Source organism: Pseudorasbora parva, chromosome 25, assembly GCF_024679245.1.
Source record: "Pseudorasbora parva isolate DD20220531a chromosome 25, ASM2467924v1, whole genome shotgun sequence".
Taxonomy (NCBI): domain Eukaryota; kingdom Metazoa; phylum Chordata; class Actinopteri; order Cypriniformes; family Gobionidae; genus Pseudorasbora; species Pseudorasbora parva.
In genome coordinates, this window is record NC_090196.1 from 28155380 (window position 1) to 28178783 (window position 23404).

The 23404-nt window shown below is 37.6% G+C and overlaps 1 protein-coding gene across 1 annotated transcript; it reads right to left on the minus strand.

Moving 5' to 3' along the window:
• Positions 1 to 2322: 2322 nt before the first annotated feature.
• snx33 (sorting nexin 33) lies at positions 2323 to 22793 on the minus strand. The gene is made up of 3 exons (XM_067436825.1): positions 22059 to 22793; positions 20422 to 21837; positions 2323 to 3418 (listed from the first exon to the last, which is right to left on the minus strand). Exons 2-3 carry the CDS (start codon positions 21827 to 21829, stop codon positions 3165 to 3167), a joined length of 1662 nt encoding a protein of 553 aa, XP_067292926.1. The 5' UTR covers positions 21830 to 21837; positions 22059 to 22793; the 3' UTR covers positions 2323 to 3164.
• Positions 22794 to 23404: the final 611 nt, after the last annotated feature.

The window sequence follows — 23404 nt, forward strand, 5'->3', positions numbered from 1 at the left end:
ACAAACCACAAGAAGTATTCTTCATGGAGATCACGTTAAAGTCAGCATATATAATGCTGTTTGCAAGCCATTTTATTTTCATAACACAACATATATTGACTATAGGAAATGTTAAATTTATTGTTAAAGTGCTAGCTCACCCAAAAATTAGCCCATGATTTACTCACCCTCAAGCCATCCTAGGCGTATATGACATTCTTCTTTCAGACGAATTCAGTCAGTTTTATTAAAAATGTTCTGATTAATCCAAGCTTTATAATTGGAGTAAAAATTGGAAGACCAAAAAAGTGCATCCATCCACTATAAAAGTGCTCCACACAGGGGTTAATAAAGGCCTTCTGAATCTAACTGAGGAGTTTGTGTAAGAAAAATAACAATATTTAACACATTATAAAGTAAAATATAACGTCTCTCGCGGTTCAAAATGCTTACGCTACATCAGCATCGCGCCAGTTATACTTTTCCCGTAAGTTGAATGCAGTAGGCAAGCCCCCAGAAGCTAGATATTTTACTTTATAATGTTTTAAATCTGGATATGTTTCTTACAAAACCCCAGATTCGCTTCAGAAGGCCTTTATTAACCCTCGGAGCCGCTTGGAGCACTTTTAAAATGGTTGGACGCACTTTTTTGTTTTGTTTTTAATTTTGGGCTGCCATTATAAAGCTTGGATTAGTCAGGACTCTGATTGTGTTAATCTGAAAGAAGACACCTAGGAGGACTTGAGGGAAAGTAAATCTGGAGCTAATTTAAATTTTTGGATGAACTATCCCTTTAACTCTTTCCTTGCCAGCCAGAAATCAACATCTGGGCTGACACTATGTTGGTACCTCATCCTGGGTTGACATTTCATTCAGTAACATTTTGATTTATGTGCATTTTGGTTTACATATGCTTGTTTCTGCTGCTTCTTCCCCTGTGTTTTGATCAGGAGATTCTGAACTCTTTCAGGAGATTTTAACAGCACCCCTACCGTAAACAGTGAAAACACAGAAAGCCGAAAATCTCTGTCAAAGGAGTGAAAAGAGTTCAATTTGATTTAATCCATTGAAAATGCAGCATTCATATGTATTAAGAAATTAACGGTCAATTTTGGAGGTTGTTGGCTATTATTTATTATTACATTGCTAGTGCCCTAATCTGCTTCGATTTAAACACGTTTATAGTCAAACATTGGTAAACCCAAAGGTTTCCATTTTGGTCCTCAGTTACTAAGTGTGCAAACAGTTAATATCCAAGTTTACAATCTGAAACTTGAGACAAGTTTTACAGTTAAACCAAAAGCATTGTATAAAAAATCACAGCTCTTAACCACAGATTGCAGCCATGAGACTTACATAAACCTCTGTACCCCTTAAACCTAAAAACTAAAAATAATTAGTCTACTTTAGAGGAAATTAAAACAAAAGCCATTAACATAAGCTCAAAGTCCTCTCAAGTTTTTCCTGAGGGCACACAAAAGGGAGACGAGGAAGGATATGAGCTCCATTTTGCCTTAGAAACACCCTGAACAACAAAGATTGAGGCTAAATGCTAATGCTAATACTGAAGTGTTTCCATCTGATACACAGAATCTCTGGGTGGGGATTCTTGCCCAAGAATTCACAAAAACATGTTTTGTCTTAATAACACCAGGAGAAATCAGTACCGGACCGTTCAGCGTGGAAGAACAATATAAGCAAGCCTGCTGTGATTCATCTGAATCGCTGATGAATATCATATGACTTTCACTCTGTCAGATCAGAAAACGTACATTCACGTAAACTCAGGAATCTTCTGCAGCCTGAAGGGGAACTAGATTACCACTTCAGCTAGGCTGCATATTTGGATGATTATTGATGATGCAATATTGGGCCCACGGGTGGCGCACAGAGTTTAAATGGTTAACATGTTATCTGGTTAACTTCCTGGAAGTGAGCAGAAGCCACATGAACCTGCTCATCTAGTCCAAACTAATTTAGCAGTCGAACGTTTCAAGCGTCAAGTCATTTTTCTACCGTCACTAAAAATGAAATGTTGGACGAAGCAACAAATCCCAGCCAATCAGAACATATTTTATGTTTAATAGAGTGCAACAGTGCCCGCCCACTTTTTGAGTTGGTATTTTTTTCATTCATTTTTATTTAATATAAGCCATGAACCAAGCCAACCAAGTTACAAGGTGAATCACAACATTACAAACTTTTGTGAGGGAAAGAACTACAATCCAATGAAGCACTGCGATTGAGAAAAACTCAATATTTTAAGTTTTTTGCAAAACACACATATACATATATATATATATATATATATATATATATATATATATATATATATATATATATATATATATATATATATATGTATTCATGGGAGTAGGCGAAGCTAAAGAGCTCTTTTGGTGGCATCATGGGTAATGTAGTATTTTACCACAAATTCCGCTGTTAAACATGATCATTTTAAAACTTGAAATATTGTGGGCTGACGGCTTCAAGAAAAGCAAATAACATCGATTAACGTCCTCGTAACTCACAGCAGGTCTGCTTTAAAGATATCGATTAATAAACCGCTAAATCGATCGCTAATAAACAATTTCCCCAAGGAGAACATTAATGGAGTGTTTACTTCTGAAACCCCGACTGTTGCGCTCTATATACAGGGAATTGGAACCAGCTTTTGGACCAATGAGAGTCCAGTGTGGGCGGAGGAACTCGGAACAACACAAACAGAAAATGTAACGTTTAGCATTTGATACAGACACAGTGTCACAATTTGATGCTGAGATCATTTTGTTGTAGCAAACCAATGCGTTCACAACTTGTGTCACATGACCAGTTTTTGGCGTCAGATTAGCGCCTGCACCTGCTAACACACAGGTAACGTCATTTGCACACCTGACTCTGTGAGTGTTAAATAAAAAAAATATGAAAAAAGTTGCTCTAGCAGGCTTTTAAATAGATCCCTAAAGATGAAGATATACATGTACGGTTTATCAAAGGCAACTGTATTGTTGGTTTCCAGGGTTAAAAGTGACATTTTTAAGTGCAGAAGCGAGAATGTCCTGTTTCTCTTGCAAATAATCCTGTCTGGAATTTGAAAATTCCAACTTTGGGAGTTAAAAAGCTTTTTTATATATCCATCCACAGGAGTGTACCTCCATTACAGTCCAGAGGTCAAAGGCCAGGCTCTAGAGGCTCTCGTACATGCGAAGGGCTCTCTCTAACTGCTGACCTACGCGCTGATAGAAGGCGATCTGTTGGCGGAGGTACGCCTGCATCATCTCTTTGAAGTCCACCTCCCTGCGCTGGTGGAAATGGTTCATCTCGGCCTGCAGGGCGAATCCCACAGTCCTGCAGCGCTTACGAATGCCGTCTGCTTCTTCTTGGTCCATCTTCCCCTCATCGCTCATGCGTTGTGACTCCTTTACTTTTGCAAAAGCACCTTAAAAGGAAGCAAAAGAGAGAGGTTTTAAACATTTTGAAATATATCTATTAACTAGTCAACCAACAGCAATGGCGCAGACGAAAACGTTTAATTATGTATGTTTTTAGCACACGGCTAGGCTTCTACTGACCAAACTCAGACTGATTTATCAAATATTTTTACATTTTCACACAAGGAAACTACTAGGAAAATGATATCCATGTCTCCATAACTGATTTAGCACATAAAAAACATAATCAATAAATAAATTATTTGAACACATAGTACATATTTAATAAAAAAAACTTTTTTAAGTATTAAAGCAAGTAAACTAGGAGAATGTCCTGTAAACGCTCATAGTTTAAATTCACATTTTAATATTAATTTATTAATTGACTATTATAAATTATACTATAAGTTATAATACAATTATAACTACTATTATAATACTAACTACTTATAATATCATTTATAATAACTATTATAAATGATAAGTTATATTAATAATATATATTATATTAATAAATATGCATATAAATAAACATATAACAATAACATACACATAATGACTTTTACTATATATTATGATAGATATATAGTACACACACACGCACACACACACAAATAATGTACTATACAAAATGTATTTAATCTATATATTATTGGATAATTTATAGTAAATGTAATTTACTGTGTGTGATGAAATATATAGATAATGAAATCATAATATATTGATAAAATTAGTTGTATATAGTACAGTATTATATCATATGTGTGTTTGTGTGTGTGTGTGTGTGTGTGTATGTGTGTGTGTGTGTGTGTGTGTGTGTGTGTGTGTGTGTGTGTGTGTGTGTGTGTGTGTATAAATAATTATTGTTCCGCCTTTATTTATATGTATATTTATCAATATGAAAAACATATTAAATTAAAATATATATAATTTAAACATACTACATGTACATATACTTTATATGTTCATATGTAGATTTTTAACTAAATTTACACAATATTTCCTAAAAATCCACTGAAATTATTAAGGCAAATATTAATTTACCCTTGTATTATTAAATTGAGCTTTCAGAAATACTGGATATGGTAATATTTTCTCATTTATGGTCATGAACATGCCGTTTTCTCAGTGTCAAATCTTTTTGGACGATTTTGATATTTGTGGGTCCATTTGGCCCGCAATTTCACGGTTAACCGCAGCGGCACAGACCCAAAATATTTCAAACTACATTTATGCATTTGGACACTTTTACCCAAAGAGATGTAAACTGCTTTGAAGGTGTACATTTTTATAATTTTAAGTATGTTAATTTAACTGACAGCGCTATGCTGTACTGTACACAACAATGAAACAAAAACATTTAAATCATTTACAATACTGTTTATAATGTACATTTTTCAAAAAAAATATAAAAGAAGAATAATAATTTTTTGTAATGTTTAGATTTTTCTTTTTCATTGTGTGAATTTTTTACATTTATACATTTTGTGAATTGTATTGAACCCAATTAGGGTCAATTTGAGTCGCGACGTAAAAATAGTACCCAGAATTCGAGCATAATACAAGAGTTTTTTATTTAGTGAACGAGACTCCAGTCTCAGCAAATAAGATTATTAAATGCTCACAGCTCGTTTAAACTCCGATCTTTTTCACTTGTCAGATGAAAGTGCCTTTTGTCTCATATTTGTTTCACGTTTCCAGCGTAACCGGTTCTAATCATTCACGTCCTGTTGTGACATAGCAAACCCCTCTCACGCTCGTGAGAATCTGAGATCTGAGTCACAGAGAAATACAGCTGAATCTGGAGACCTGAACACACACATCCACTCAATCATCACATGCTGTGTCCATCTGTAGCACAGGAGACAGAGATTGTCAGAGACAGCATGGCGGATTAGATGGGGCGTGCACGGCTGATCAGAGGTCAGTGTTGGACAGTGCTGTACACACCTGTAATCTAACACAGGAAGTCTGGTCTTGTGTTCTTTGTGTTTGAGATTTGATACACAGCAATTTATTGCTTTATTTCCTTTCTGTTCACAGACTGACGGATTACAAACACACTGCGAAAACACCACAAAGAACAAACGAGTGCAGTCAAATGAAAGCTCGGAGAGTGTATGCAAAGACCTTGTGTTTGCATTCCCTCACCGAGCATCTGAAATAATGTTATGCCCTGTAAACAAGGTCGTGGTTTGCATATTTATTTCTGGAAATCATTTCTAACCACAAGAAAAATGGCCAAATTTGTACACTTTTTGTCGCATTTTGTCCTGAAGAATGGAGCATAAATCCTGCTTTGGTATATCATAATTATGTGATAAGAAGTCAAAATTGTAACAGTCACAATAATGGCATTACAAATATAATAAATAAATGATGACATACTGTCAGGAATATGAGGGACATAATTAGGACATAAAAAGTTGAAATTATGACAAAGTAATTAATATTTTTTATTTTATTTTTACTTTTTCTATCATAAAGACTGTCTTTCATAATTTTGATTTATCATCTCATAATTTCAGTTTAACTCAATTATGACTTCTTGACTTATGAATCTTGATTTATGACTTGGTATGCCATAATTTAAATTTTATCTAAAAATTTCCAAATAAAATTATTTTATATAATTCGACTCATCTATTACATGACCTAAATTATGACAAATTATGACACATAATTATGATTTAGTATGGCATAATTTCAACTTTCTCTCAAAATTTTCCCTTTTTATCTTATACTTTCGACTCAATGACATGAGATAAATGATGACAAATTTTAGTTGAAATTTAAGAAATTTTTGAGTTGAATTTAAGTTGAAAATAAGAATCATAAACATTGTTAGGATCTCATAATTTTGACAATCTTAGTATGGCATGAATTCAACTTTTTGAATATGAATTGTCAATATTTTTTTTAATCTTATAATTTCAACTCATCTGACATCTACATTATGACTTACTAGGAAATGAAAATTAAATTAAATGAAAATTAGAGTCAAAAACATTCTTAGCATATCAATTTCAACTTTTCATCTCAATGACTCTATGACTTGGTATGCCATAATTTAACCTCTCTCTCAAATTTTTACACTCTAACAATGCTGGGTTAAAAACAACCCAAGTTGGGTTGATTATGCACAAACCCAGCAATTAGGTTGTTTTAACCCAGCAATTGGGTTGTTTTAAGCAAATATTTAACCCAACCCGCTGGGTTAAAACAAACCATTCACTGGATTAAACCAAACCAACCCGCTGGGTTAAAACAAACCATTCACTGGGTTAAACCAAACCAACCCGCTGGGTTAAAACAAACCATTCACTGGATTAAACCAAACCAACCCGCTGGGTTAAAACAAACCATTCACTGGGTTAAACCAAACCAAACCGCTGGGTTAAAACAAACCAAACCACTGGGTTAAAACAAACCATTCACTGGGTTAAACCAAACCAAACCGCTGGGTTAAAACAAACCATTCACTGGGTTAAACCAAACCAAACCAAACCCCTGGGTTAAAACAAACCATTCACTGGGTTAAACCAAACCAAACCCCAGGGTTAAAACAAACCATTCACTGGGTTAAACCAAACCAAACCAAACCCCTGGGTTAAAACAAACCAAACCACTGGGTTAAAACAAACCATTCACTGGGTTAAACCAAACCAAACCCCAGGGTTAAAACAAACCATTCACTGGGTTAAACCAAACCAAACCAAACCCCTGGGTTAAAACAAACCAAACCACTGGGTTAAACCAAACCAAACCAAACCCCTGGGTTAAAACAAACCATTCACTGGGTTAAACCAAACCAAACCGCTGGGTTAAAACAAACCATTCACTGGGTTAAACCAAACCAAACCCCAGGGTTAAAACAAACCATTCACTGGGTTAAACCAAACCAAACCAAACCCCTGGGTTAAAACAAACCATTCACTGGGATAAACCAAACCAAACCAAACCCCTGGGTTAAAACAAACCATTCACTGGGTTAAACCAAACCAAACCGCTGGGTTAAAACAAACCATTCACTGGGTTAAACCAAACCAAACCGCTGGGTTAAAACAAACCATTCACTGGGTTAAACCAAACCAAACCGCTGGGTTAAAACAAACCATTCACTGGGTTAAACCAAACCAAACCCCTGGGTTAAAACAAACCATTCGCTGGGTTAAAACAACCCAACTGCTGGGTTAAAACAACCTATACACTGGGTTAAAAAAAACAACAACCACTGAGTTAAAACAACCCATTCACTGGGTTTGTCCATATTCAACCCAACTTGGGTTGTTTTTAACCCAGCATTTTTTAGAGTGGAAAATCTTTATTGTTTAATTATTTTTATGTATTCTTATGTGGCAAAAATGGACATCCATAGGGTTTCTTGCATGAAAAACAGTTCATACTAAAGTAAATGTTGTCTGTTACTGATGCCACTGCAGAAATATTCCACAAGTGAAAATATCCAATAATAGAGGAGTTAATCATGGTAAATTGCTAATTTTGTCATATTCGGCTGGTCGTGTGACATCAACATGGCAACCCACATAAGCTTTTAATATTCTACTGATATTCGTCTCATATGAGGGACCCCATTTGAAACATAGCAACTCTGTATGCAAATGACATGTAAATGACCTCATGACTGGCTAATCTTCGCAATCTGGCATAGTTCAGGCTATTGTTCATTTGGCCTGATTGCTGATCAAATATAACCAAAGATAACCCGTTTCCCATGATGTTTTCCTTTATCCTAGAGGACAATGAAACAGTAGGGAGAATTTTTCATGATGGAGGGACGAGAAGAAGCGTCCAGCGGTACCAGGCACAGCCTAACACTGACCTCTACAACTCTCTGTTTGTCTGCGGGACTGAATTCAACAGAGCCATGCTCAATATGACAGATTTATTATATCATCCCAAATGTAAAACGCAAGATGAGTATTTGAAGGGACAGAAATTAAAGTCTGAATGTAGAAATGTAATTTTTTTCCTGTGATCAAAGCGTCAAGTCTTCAGTGTCACATGATCCTTCAGAAATCATTCTCATATGATTATTTGATGCTCAAGAAACATTTATGATTAAAGTTGTGCAAAAGAAGACATGCTCACATTTCTATCATTCCAAACATTCGGTTTCGCTCACTTTGTTCTGTTGTTCAGCAAGCAAGTTAACCTTTAAAAGCGGGTTTAACTTAATTTGTTCTCTCTAATGGACCACAGACATGCTCGTACACCATATATGACAGGAATAAAGTGAATTCCTCTTCTGTTTTTTTCCAATATGCAAAACTTCATTGTGCATGTGCAAACAGAGCCATTAAAAGAGGAAGTTCAGCATCCTTAAAATGTCTGCACGTCATTTTTGTGGTCAGTGACTGTCTATTTATTTGTTTTCCCAATATAAACACTGTGGCTTCTGTTTACTCTCAGCAAAAAATCTGGAGGCTTTCTGATGGAAAAAAAACTCCCTTGGACACCTAAATGACTAACTGCGAGTATTTTAGCCAGCGGACTGAAAAAGAAAAGTTGTTTCAATTTAAAATGCCTTAAAAACTTTATGTTTAGTCAACTCAAATATCCAAGTTGTCACTTAGTTCACATTGTCACAACTTCACATTTCAAATTGACTAAACTCAAAAAATATACAGCTTATAGTATTAACCAGGGAAATAGTGTCTTCTGAATTATATAATCACATTTAATTTTATTTAAATAAGGCAAAATGTTAAAATAAAAATGTCGGTCGTGCTTCCAGGCCAGCTAACTAATTAGCTTGCGAAGCTAACATTTCCTCCCAAGTAAACTTCATACTCTTGAAATAAAACATGTTATATTTTCTTAAATGAGAAAAAACTCAATCCGAGACCACAAACTAAACATAATAATCCACATAGGCTAACAGGCTAATTGCAGTCAGTGTATGATCTGAGCTTTCTCTCAGCCTGTGAGGTGAAATGAATGTTAGCAGAACAAAGAATAGCTGACCTGAAGCCTCGGAGCTGCATTTAATGCATCTAACAGCACCGCCACGGAAACACGGAGGAATTTCAGACTGGAAAAACAGTCACAGCTCAATTTATCCCAGAGCAAATTCTCAGACACCAGAAGAGGAGAAACAAACCATAACGATGGGCCAACAAGACTGCACAAGCATGGCTTTTCAAGAAAAACACAAAAAGAAGCATATTAGATTAATAGAAATCTATGCCTAACTATTCAAATTAAGATTTGGACAGTTTCTAATGTGACGTTGTTATTCTGCTAGGTTGCCCGAGTGAACTTCATACATCTAGTATACTTGATCACTTTTTAATCATCAAAAACTGATCTGATCATGAAATAAATGAGCATTAACCATGGTTTTCCTACAAATAAAGTTTTTCTTGTAGTTAAGCCATGGCCACCACAAATTAATCATAGTTTAACCATAGTTTTGTAGTAAAACTATAGTATTACAAATGGTAATCAATTAGCCAAATAAACCAAGGTGAACACACTTTTACACCCCACTAACTATAATACAAATATGGCTAATTTTCATCAAGAGGAATGAATACACTCAAACATGTTCAAAATGTTTTTCAAAACTCAAACATTAAATGCCAAAAAAGAGCATTCAACAGGCAATGTAGCATTAGCCTTATCACAGAATTAAGGCCTTAAAATCACATTCGGAGCACTTAAAAGTTGGACAGAAAAGTAAAACTGGTTCTCCGAGAATGTTTGCGAATGCCACTTAGTTTGATATTTGATAAAATGCCATTCATAACTAGCCTGGATGCCTGCCGAACTTAGCCCCGCCCACAACATTTTTAGGTCAGGCAGCTCGGTCTGGCCTCGCTCCATAGAGGAGTAATTATCCCCGAACAGAAACTGTTCGGACCAATGAAATCATCAGGGCGGGCTTTAGATGATGACGGACAGATGATAAACAGTAACGTAATCATCACGTCATCAAAGGGGCTTGGATTATATTTACTCGAATCCTAGACAGAGAGCTTGTTTGTATCTGCATTCACCTTCACAATTTCTCTCAGAAATGATGATCATGTTGGGTTAGTACTCTGTGTATCATTCAATTATTTATTTATTTTACAACACCGGCAAAGATCGTGTATTCCAGCACGCGTGCAGACAGGGTTTTTACAACAAAATCCGCCAGCTACTAGCCATAAACAATAGCTTCTCGGGGGAGGGGGTGTTTGATGGTGTTGAAAAAAAATGACGTTTTTTTTTTTTTTTTTTTGGGGGGGGGGGGGATTTGTGTGTTATTTTCACAAGGTTTGCTGCTAAAATTCACACTCATGGGTCTATATATCACATAATAGTCACTTAAACCCACGGACATAGAAAACAAAAATGCGGACTTGGCAACACAGTGCAGTTGAGCTCTGTCTGTTGACATTTGACAGCTAGCGTAATGCGTCGCTCCATTGCTCTGATTGGTTGTAGGTCTATTCAATTGAGGTCTTTCCTGGTTCGGTTGAAACACGCCCCATAATCACAGCCCAATGGAGCAGTTTCAGACTCATATTCTGACTAGAATTGAGAATGACCATGTCAGGCTAATTCATTACCTTTTAAAAATGTTTTCCCATATTATAGAAGTCATTAAGGACCAGAAACTGTTTGGTTACCAACCGTCTTCAAAATATATGATGTACAGCACTGCAAAAGTCTTAGGCACGTTAGTATTTTTCCCCCTCAAAAATGTTTTTAAGTCAGTTATTCATATATTTTCAATAGTGTGTCAGTAGGTAATATCAGTTTACAGTTGCAAACAGTTATTTTGCCATTAATTGTAATAATCCATCCCAGTGAGATTTTTGTATGCAGAAGGAGTCTGACAACAGCCTTTTGATTCAGACGGAGATCGAATCTCACCATTATTGAGTATGTCTGTGATTACATGAAGAAACTGAGACTAAATCCACAAGAACTGCGACAACATCTCAAAAACGCTTGAAGAAACCCTCCCGCAAAGCTCCCTGAAAAATATTCCCTGAGGAAGTGTACCAGGACAAAAGCTGTTAAAACGCAAAGGGTGGTTGCACCAAACACTGATTTGATTTAGTCATTAGGAGTTAATTGATAAACACAATCTATTTATGACATTATTTTTTACTTAGTCGTTGTGCACATCCATACATTTGAGCGTGTTGAAATGATGTTATAATGCTACTCTGTGCGTTCAGCTACTACTACTACTCGCAGTAAACCAAGAAAACGAGATTTAAACAATAAGATTAACTGTGTTGAGCTATATAACAATGATACGTTTTTTGGTCGATGAATGCCTCCAAACAGTTGCTCACCTGGCTAATAAAACACATCAATGTGTTTTTACAAAATAAACCGGAAATCGAGGCTAACGCTGCTATGATGTCATTGACATGCGACGCACAGGCATGTCCTGGTTTAAATTGCTTATTTCCCTGGATTTAATCAGTCTTGGAAACATTTGGGATAATGTAAGTCAACAAAATATATAACATTGTTCTAGTGATGTGCCTTTAAGTGTGGCTAAAATATAACACTGTGAGCAAAATCTAAGCTAGCTCTGTTCTCAGGCACTGCAATCAATTACAGGACAGATGTGGAGCGATCATCTGCCATCCTGTATGTCTCTTCTGATCATCCACACATGCTTACACTTCCTGATTATTTAAAGGAAGTGTATGTAAGATTGTGTCCAAAACTGGTACTGTAATCACTATCCCCTCTCCCCCTGACTCGAGGTTGCCAGATTGGCTGCAAGGATCAGCAGGAACGTTTGTAGATCTGCAGCTGTGGTAACTAGAGCAGATCTGGCAACCCAGATGCCGAAACACTACTGACTTCGTGATTGGTCGATAGGTGGAGGGCGGAGCTTCAGGCCAAAACACAACATGCCAACATCAACATCAGTTGAGGGCTGCAACAACAACTTTTAAATAACAATATCCTGGCCGCACTACTGTTGTCAGTGATATAAGTATTTGAAATGAACATGATTTCCTAATGTCTACTGACATATCAGGGTCATTTTATGATTCATTGAAATACATTTCTTACATACAGCTCCTTTAAGACACATGCATGGAGTACAAAACTGGCTCAGTTCCTGCAAGTTAGCCATGAGCGGCTCAGAGATGGAGAGGAATTCAAGGTCTTGCCCTGACATGTTATTCCTCCTTATTTCAAACCTAAAAGCAACAAAAATGACGTGTGTGTAAGTGTATGCATGAGCGAGAGTGTGTGTATTACTGGCAATAAAATCAGACCAACACCCATACAAGCCAAAGAGTTCATGACTACTGTACACACAGAGCCTGAAGCCTGGAACGCCTTTTGTTTTTACTCGTATTTTTCACTCTCTCTATTTGCTAAGGTGGGAGATGTTATGGATTAAAATCCAAATTCATATCCCACTGCTTTTGGAAGACCTAAATATTTCCGTAGCCTTTAATTCGGGGAGTCGGTCGGGTTCAAGCCGACTTCTGGACGTCAGGTCAAGTGTCCTGTCGTCCCACGGCGGATCTGATTACAGCTCTTTGGCTGGGACGTGTACGGAGCGCGCTCAGAGAGGGCTGTTATTATTTCCCTGGGTCATGTGTTGTTTCTCCTCAGTTCATTGGTTCTCTTTGATCTCTCCCTGTGCTCTCGTGCGGATCACAAGAGAGACAGATCCTCAAATTTAAGATATCCCAGAGTCAAAACGTTAGAGACATTTTACTGTCCCCTAACTGCAGGACGGACCTTTTACCAACAGCAGGGAGATTAGAGGACAAAACTAACAATTTTATCAGTTAAAAATATGAATTTCAAATAAAATATAGACTGTTTGCTTCCTTTAATAAATGTTATTGGTCATATTGTGTACTTTATTTGAAGTCTTCTTGCCCCTAAAATTAGATTTTCTGCTGACTTATCAATATAAATAAGCCTTGATATTATTGTTATATTTAGATTACTATGAATATAAATGTATTATAGTCTAACATGTTTCCATCCAATCAAATCTCAATATAAAATTAAGTCCCACCCCACATAATTTCCTGCAAAATATTCATTGCAATGTAACATTTTAGACGTTAAAGCCATTACGAATGCCATTTTGTGTTGTTTTTTGAACTCTTTTATAAAGCCTAATAAAAAGTGGTAACCTGCAATTGTTAACTTAGTGTTAGTTGTGATGTGTGTTAGTTAGTTCAGATGTGTGTGTGTGTGTGTGTGTGTGTGTGTGTGTGTGTGTGTGTGTGTGTGTGTGTGTGTGTGTGTGTGTGTGTGTACATAATACCTTACATTATGTATTATGTATAAAAATAAAAAATAAAAATTACTAAGATATTTATCAAAAATATAAATATGTCAATGATCATAAAACAACAACGGTTCAAGGTATTAAAGCTACAATGTGTGATATTTCCCCCCATCTAGCGGTGAAAAGGTATATGACCATCCAGTGAATATTATTTTATGTTCCTCTCAATTTCAATTTCAATTTCGCTTCAACTCCTACGGTGGCCCATTTAGTCCAAGATTAACATGGCAATCCCCCTCTTCACATTCGACATGGTGCCCTCGAGTGTTAAAACGCGAAAGGCGAAGCATGAATTTATGGGCATGTCCCTCTTTGGCTAATGTACTTTTAAGATGGAGGGGCAACATGGCGACCAGCATTCAAACCCCTCACCCGTATGTATTTTCAATGGCATATTATAAATTTACAAGAATACTTTATTACTTGAAAAAAGTAAATATACATTTAAGAGCACATATATTTTTAAAAGAACTAAGTGTTTTTAGCTAAGAATAAACTAAAAAAGTTACACAGTGTAGCTTTAATGAGCCATTTCAATACTGAACTCAAGTCAACCATCAATGTTGATTCAAAGTCTCTATCTGCGATACTGGCAGTAAATCTGCCCGTGTCTAACATCAGCAGCTAAACTCTAATCGCCTTCGACTGTGGGAGGCGTGTTCTGTGTCCATTAGTTGCTATTAGCAACTCGATTATTTAAAAACACCATTATCCATTGTAGGCTAAGATCCATTGTGTCTGAACATGAACGGTAATCATGTTACGACCGTTATACAGGGTGTGGACGTGAAACTGGAGCAATCATACTGGCCTCCTTTCAACACACTCACACGTCAGTTGTTTGCTTAGGGTGGTTACTTGATTAGCACTAACTAATTCTGGTGAATAATGCTACTTTAACCCAAACGGCACAATAATGATTTAAGGACTCTGAAATCACTCTTCCTTTGTGGGAATGAATCTATATTCCATTGATTTGAAATCATTAACCGTAAATCACGGGTCAGGGATGCATCATGCGTCTCAGTCATGTGACCAAACACGCCTTCAGCAAACTCTGTCATAAGAATGATACACATTTCTGTTCTCCTCCACAATCAATGCAACAGTAACCTGTTCAACAACATTAAATCCTCACTTTGATTAAAGTTAATACCACCACACATGAAATGTCCCAACTACCTGACTACTATATCACTGAAACAGGTGCCGTGAGAAGTCAGAGCCGCCTCTATCACTGTTTTCAGACCATCAAAAACACTTTCTGCCTGTAAATCAATCTGCATGATGCTTTTGAAAGATGCTTATTAAACGTGCAGTATGCAACTTTTGGCCACTAGGGGTCACTCATTCAAAATAATAACAACAGACGTACTTTGATGACGTCGGGAAAGTGCGTGGGCTCATGGGAGTTGTTGTCATTGTCACTGTCAACCAGCGAATCTGGCATCTCCAGCAGAAAACATGTTCACTGACAAGGTAATTGTTATATTACATCTCTATTATTGTTAAGTTTAGTTACGGCTTTTCACTTTATATAATGTCAATCTAATGAAATAGCAGCGAGCTACCGTTACTTAACAAACTTATCAGTAACGTTAGCTAATGTGCGAGACAGAATGTTGTGCGGGCGGTCGCTATGTCGACATACCTATAAGTTGGTAGGCTATGTTGACATATTAACCGCGCATCATAATTTGAGTTACTCAAATTATAGATGTTGACATGGCATCCGCGATTGTCGAACATTCTGTATATCAACTGTTCAATAAGGAAATACATTTCAATTTAGTTTATCATTACCAACATAAAACATAGTAAATGAGAGAACCAGGACCAGCAATACGTTGTTCATTGGAACACGTGCTGTGTCGCTCCCCACGTTCATCAATCATTCTAATAAACATTTATTTTGGAACTCAGAGATATATGAATAAGTAGATCATTATTAAATCGATATTATATGTAGCTAGTATTAACATATGATAAAAGTGACGGTCACCTTATATTAATTGACCAAGATAGTGGCATATTACCTTATGAAGCTAACGTTACCTTCTCCAGCTACATATAAAACCAATAATAGCTAGTCCATCTGCGTTTTACACATGACATCATCGTGTCACCAAATATACGGATATAAATATACTTTTGAATCAGTTTTAAAAAGTCTCAGTTTCAGTCTCCAAAAACACAGAATCCGCCTGTTTGAAAAGCCGATGCAATACAAAATGTATACGTATTCAGCTAAACGCGTCTCAATGTGGTCAAGATCGCTATGCAATATGCAAACATACAGCATGTTATGATTATATGATTATTATGTTAGCTGAATGGTTACTTAAATTACCCTTCAGCTAACGAATTAAAACGAAAGCGAGATCAGCATATCTCTGCAGTCCGAGCTTGTCACGAAGATTTCGCCATCTTTCAAAGGCTTCTCAAAGGTTTACACGTCTCTTGCTTCTTCTACTGTCCCAAAATCTTCCCGGGTCATTTTTTTCACCCGTACGTTTGCGCTTTGTTGAGCTGGCAAAACGTACAGGCAAAGAGTAGTCATGATCCATTATCATACAGACTTTTTTATACGGGTGTTCCCCTTATACTGTCAGTGATCCTCTTTGAGTTTGGCGGTTCCGCCGAGTTCTGCAGGAAGCAAGACGCAAACGTGGATATGACGTGAAAGACGGGCGACATAACGGAAATAAAGACACGGTCCGTGTCTTCGAATTAAAATATTAATTTCTCTGGATTTAGAAGTTAATTGGAACTGTCGGGATAATGTAAACACACAACTTTAAAAAATATATAACATAGATATAGTGATCTTTTATATTTTTAATGCTGAAACATTACATATTGTGCCTTTAACTTAAGCCTACATTTATTTGATCAAACACACTATAGAGAAGAAAAAAATTATAGGGTGAATTTTTTTTACATTTAAAAAAAAATGGTTTATTATTTCAATATATTTTAAAGTGTCATTTATTCCTGTGATCGAATATTTAATTTCAGCATCATTCCTCAAGTCTTCAGTGTCACACGAATGATCATGAATCATCCTACTGATATGGTGATTTATTATCAAAGCTGGAAACAGTTATGCTACTTAATATTTTTTGATAACCTACAATACTTTTTATTTATTTAAAATAGAAATCGCCTCGGTTACAAATTTAAGTGATAATAATATTTCACAATATTTCTGTTTTTTCTGTATTTTTGATCAAATAAATGGACTTGTGAGCATAAGAAAATAGCATTAAAAATGTGTATATATATTCTCATTCTTTTTTTGACTATTTACTTCTATTATTTATGGTTTTAGTATAACTATGATTTTTTGCCATTTACACTTGATAAATATGACTGGATTGCAATCGGTTATGCAAAGAAATCAGATTTGGACTAATCTGATCTGTGGAAACTCATGAAGTGACCAGGTGTAAACAGGCCCAAAGTGTGTCCAAATGTCATCCCGTGGTGTAAATACCTGGGCTTACTGTGTGTCAGGATGTCAGCATATGTTGCGCCTGTCTCTCCTGAGCGAGAAATTCTTAACATCACGATGACATTCCTCGAAAGTATCATAATGAAGATGGAAGCTTGTCTGAGCCACAAACTGACTGAGCTTTAAAGTCTTGGACCTAGTGCACTGACTGTAATCACACCATTTCCCTCACTTCCTGTGATTAAGACCGAGAATGAAGAGGGATGCTTCCCGCCAGGAGCAGGGCCAGAATCTTCTCTTTCTTAACTCCTTGTAAATGTCAGACGCATCGCTTTTTAGCTTTAAAATGTCTCTTCAAATCACCTTTGGGGCCTGACATCATCTACAACCAAATTCACTCCAGTCCACAATGCGAGGCCCACTAACCCCTTCTCATAAATAACAACACGTGTGATTGGCTGCCTATGGGCATGATGTCACTGGGTCAGTCCAGCTGTGTGTCCCACATTTGAGCAAGTCAGTAGGTTCAAAAACAAGCACGCCATCTAAACTAAGGGGTGTAGAAACTATTTAAAGTGATATAATGAACCATGAGTGCTGAATTTTTACACCCAAGTGTAAAATACAAAAGTGTTCAACCTATTTATCAGCAAATATCTCAACTCTCTGACATCTGTCTACTTCCGTGGGAAGAAAATCTCATCATCAATTACTCACCCTCACATCGTTGGAACACAAAAGAAGACATTTTGTAGAATGTTTCAACTGTTCTTGTATAAATGGGGTACAAAACAACATGTGCCGGTTATTAATATTTACAGTTTTCATCTAGTTAAGGGTTAGTTCGCTTAAAAAAGGAAAATAATCCCATAATTCACTCGCCCTCAAGCCATTCTAGGTGTGTATGAATTTCTTTTTCCAACCAAACTCAATCGGTTATTAAAAAATATTCTTGTTCTTCCAAGCTTTATAAGTGGGAGTGAATGGTATACCTTTTTGAAGCCCCAAAAAAGTCCATACATACATCATAAAAGTAATCAATCATAAAAATATATATATCTGGAAGCTAGTGATTACAGTTTATTGATATTTTTCTGACACCATCCCATGGCTTCTCTTCAGATGGCATTTTATCAACCCCCTGGAGGCGTATGGATTCCTTTTATGATGGATGGATGTACATTTTTGGCCTTCAAAAACTAAGTTACCATTCACACCCTTTATAAAGCCTGGAATAGGATAATTTAGCTTAATGGGATAGTTCACTCAAAAATGAAAATGTTCCCATGATTTACTCACCCTCAGGCCATCCTATATGACAATCTTCTTTCAGACGAACACAATCTGAAGCTAATTCAAGCTTTATAATGGAAGTGAATGGCAGCCCAAAATTTGATTTGAAGCTCAAAAAAGTACATCCATCCATTATAAAAGTGCTCCACACGGCTCCAGGGGGATAATAAAGGACTTCTGAAGCTAAGCAATGGGTTTAAAAAAAAAAAAAGATATACATATTCAAAACTTTATAAAGTTTAGAAAGCGTAGCACCTCTCGCAGTTCAAAATGATTATGCTACGTCTGGCGTTATCGTCGCACCAGTTACATTTTCATCGTAAATTGAATACAGAAGGTGGTCTGCCATAAGCTAGATATTTTACTTTATAAAGTGTGTAATTATTATTATTACACAAACCCATTGATTCACTTCAGAAAGGCCTTTATTAACGCCGTGTGGAGCACTTTTATAATGGATGGATGCACTTTTTTGGGCTGTCATTATAAAGCTGGGAAGAGCCAGGGCATTTTTTAATATAAGTCCAATTGTTTTCGTCTAAAAAGAAGAATATCACATACACCTAGGATGACTTTAAGGTGAATAAATCATGGGGTTATTAACATTTTTGGGTAAACTATCTCTTCCATTTTTAGTTATTCTGTTGTTGTGTTTGTAATTTTATTTTAATTATTATTATTGATATGTTTTTTTTCTGTTTTAGTTAGTACAACAAAAATGAGAAATATGTATTGGCTACTAGCTGAAATAATATATATTTTATTTCATTTAACGTTGTATGGCCAAAAATAACAAGAACATATTCTTTTGTATTCCACATAAGAAAGAAACTCTGAAAGAGAGTCATTTGTGGGTGAACTAAGGGTGCGTTCACACTTGTCATGTTTGGTTCGATTAAAACGAACCCTGGTGCGGTTGCTCGGTTAGTGCGGTTCATTTGAACATATGTGAACGCTGCCACCCGAACTCTGGTGCGCACCAAACAAGCGGACCGAGACCGCTAAAAAGATGGGTCTCGGTCCGCTTCCAAACGAACTCTGGTGCGGTTCGATTGATATATGAACGCAACACCATGCGCAACACGGACCAAAGACATGTAAACGGACCAAAAACCGGACGTATAATGTCACAAGATGCCACGCATAATGCAGCTGATTTGACGACGCGGAAAGATCGGTGTACGTTATCCAAAATGAGTAACTTTAACGTTAGAGGGCAAACGTAGAGCAAAGAGGAAGAGCCTCATCAATATTTGGTCTGACGAGCATGTTTCGAAAATGCTAGAAAAAAAACACAAAAAGCATACCTGGCTCTTCTCATCAAAGTTCCTGTGTTGCCCATTATTAGCAGACGACAGAACGGCCGTCTCTGCACAACGGAGGATATCCTGCTGCTGTTTTGAATGTTTTGAACATTTTATGAGCTCTTCATGAGTTCTCAGCGGGTAAAAATAATGCCACATGTACACGCATAAAATGATCGCGTTTAATCCAGCACATAGCGTTGTTTTGAACATTTCATGAGCTCTTCATGAGTTCTCTGGTAAAAAATAACGCCATATGTGTTACACGCATAAAATGATCGCGTTTAATCCAGCACACAGCGTTGTTTTGAATGTTGTGAACATTTCATGAGCTCTTCATGAGTTCTCTGGTAAAAAATAATGCCATATGTACACGCATAAAATGCCCGCGCGTGTAATCCGCACACAGCATTGTTTTGAATGTTCGGTAAGCGAGCTTCTACGTCATATAAACCGACCAATCAGGTTGTGAGCGTCTCCCTGTGCCTTTGGTTCGGTAACTTTAGGTTCGCTGTTAAAAATGCCCGTGTGAACGCTAAGCGGACCAGGACTATTATGTTTGTTTTTGTTTTTTGGTCCGGACCAAACTAACCAAACGAACCGAACTACAAGTGTGAACGCACCCTAAGTTAGGTCTGTTGGATCTCACGTTACCTTTCTGCAGGTGGATGATGTCTGGAAAGTTGGACAGCAGGCCCTGATACAGCGACAGTTTATCCAGCATCTGAAACAGGTCGTATTTGGGCTGCTCTGCGAACATCTCCCCGATGTTCTCATAGGTGCGGCCTGTGTGCGAGATGGCGTTGCTCAGGGCGTCCGAGCTGTAAGGAGGGTCCAGCAGGAACGACTGGCTGATGGACTGGAAGGCGTTTCCCAACCTCTGGAACTCTTTCCGAAATCCTCCCAGGTGTTTGCGGACTAGTTCCGACGTGACATGCGTCAGCTGCATCACACTGTCGTCCATCTTTTTGGCAAATGCCTTGAAGGTGTCAACGCGCTCCTCCACGTCCTGAAGGTCCTGGTGCTCGTTGGGAATCTGGAAGGTGAGCATAAAATGAGCCCCGACCATCTCGTCCTTCTCGGCGCGCCTCTTCCCCAGTTTCCACTGTTTGTCGTCTCCGCACATGAGGAAGTGTTCGAAACCCTCGTACTGAGACAACACTGGGTGGCTAGTCATGTGGTCCATCCATAAAATTAGCCTTCTCTTCCTCTTCTCGATGAAGTCTTCCTCGAACCGTCCCGTGGCCTGTTTCTCTGGGAGGTGTGGCACGGAAATCACCGTGAATTTGTGCAGTAGTCTGTTGTATAGCCAGTCAAAGTGCTTATAGCGGCGGTAAACCGGCCTGGCAGTGTGACTGGGGGTCACGCGGTACGAGATGTACGTCTTAATGCCTTTGAACTTTGTCTGTTTGGTGGGGTCTTCAATGGAACAGGAGAAGGGTTGAGGGCTCTCTTTCCACTGTGGCCCCCGGGGGCCCATTTCGATGGAGTACGACTCTGCGATCTTTGCCATCATGGGAACGTCGCCAAGTACGAAGGCCTCCACACCTGAGCGTACAAAGCTGGAGAATCGGTTCAAGTTTCTGCCCACCATGCTGCCCTTCCTGTTGCTCGACATGCTGTCCTGACGCTCCATGTGCGGCTTGGCCCGGTAGTGGACGTTGGGGTTGTTATACGGACTTTGGGAATGTCCATTGGCACCCACCCCTCTCCGAGGGTCTTCATCCTCAACCACCGTTGAGGTTTCATCCCAGTCATCCCAGTCATCATCGTCATCACTCGGCAGGGTCGTGGAAGGCGAGTGGATGTACGACAAATCCTTACCAGGAGAGCTTCCAGGTGAACTGAGGGATTGATCCGTCAGGTTGGAACCGGATCGATGCCGAATGATCTGGATGTACGAGGCAGGAAACAAGCCTCTCTCTCCTCGGCTGTTCTCACCTTGTAGCCAGCCGTCCACAGAGTTCTCGTCGAAAATAACCAGCTCTTCGTTCTCCTGGATGCTGATCTCCTCCTTGTTCTCACTTTGGAAAGTGTAAAGGGCTTTGGCTCTTAGGGACATTTTTGTAACTTTTGCAAGCAAATGGGACACAAAATAAGTTCCCTTACCTCATATCAAACTACACATCTAATAAAAAATGGCTTAGATAAATTAAAAGTTAACTGTGTATGTAGTACAGCAGTATTACTTAATGTACTCATAGCACTTTAATAAAAACTAGTAGTTTTGAGGCTGTTGGGTAAATAATATTATATAAGATAAAAATCTCTTTTTTTATATAGTTACTGACCACAATGAAGACAACAGGAATCACGAGTAACATGTTGGAACTCCCTGTCAGGTTGTTATTCTCCAACTTCCCTTAATTTATGTCGTTTCATTATTCCACAAAGCCAGAATCTTCAGCCGCAGAAAAATAAACCCATAAATCCACTAATCCCGTCCAGAAGTATTGAGACACCGGCAAACACCTTCAGTTCAGTGCCTCGTCATAAATAAAAGTTTTAGCCATCTTGCATGCTGTACAAAAATATTAAAAAACAAACATGTTTTGCAGCTAAATTCCAGATGAATACATTACATCAACATTGTGTCCCGGACAGAGATGGGAAATAAACGCATCCTTTGCATTCCGCCAACAAAAGAACAAAAACTTCCTCTAAAGCATCTGTATAATCCACAGATCCACTTCAAAGCGCCGTGTATTCGTAGTATTCCCTTCGAGATGAGATTCAACAGGCCCGTGAAGAGTTTTTCATAAAGTATTTCTTTACTTTGAGCAGAAACGCAGTAACTCTTTCCATGACGTGACGACAGAACAATGAGAGTAGTGCAGTTTTAGTGCGAGATTTACAATTGCGTTTGTGGCGCCGCTCGGCGGTCAAGAAAACAACTGGAACAGTTTCTAGTCAACTCAAAACACTTCCGACTGACTACAGTAACTCAGCTAGATAGTGTGCATTGCCTTTTACTGACAAATGCTGGCATTATTACCTAAGACTATGAGGTTAAACGTTTTGAGGGAGCAGGACGCTTCAGATTATCGAATCTTCCATTCAGCCACGTTCAAATCTCAGGACGTTTGTTTTGGTTTTCGGAGATATTTGCATACAAGAAAGTAGCCTCTAATATTTTAAATTTTAAACATAAAATGTTAAATTATTATTATTATATTGAAATCCGCACAGAACTCTCTTTATATACATATAAAATAATGATAATAATTAATTTTTATCCAATATTCATAATCGGTTGTGATTGGTCCATCATAATACAGCGCTGAGAAAACGAACAAATACCACGCCAAGCCAAATGGGCGGGGCTTGACGTCCAGCTCCACCTCTGTGAACCTAGTGAAGCGCCACTTATTTACCCTATGCTTATTTAGCGTCATTGCAAGCCCTTCGTCAGTGCGAACGAAGACAAATATCAAAATGGGTCCCCTTGTCGGAGAATTTTGGTCTGACCTTTCAAAATCCCTTGCCTAAAATCTAAATTGGACTCTTTTAACATAGTGTGTCAATGCTATTTCTTCTTTCATTGTAATCATAGAATAGAATATAGGAAATGTAATTATTCTATTGGCAAAATATTTCATTTATAATTGTACATTTCCTTTACAAATACTGTAATTAA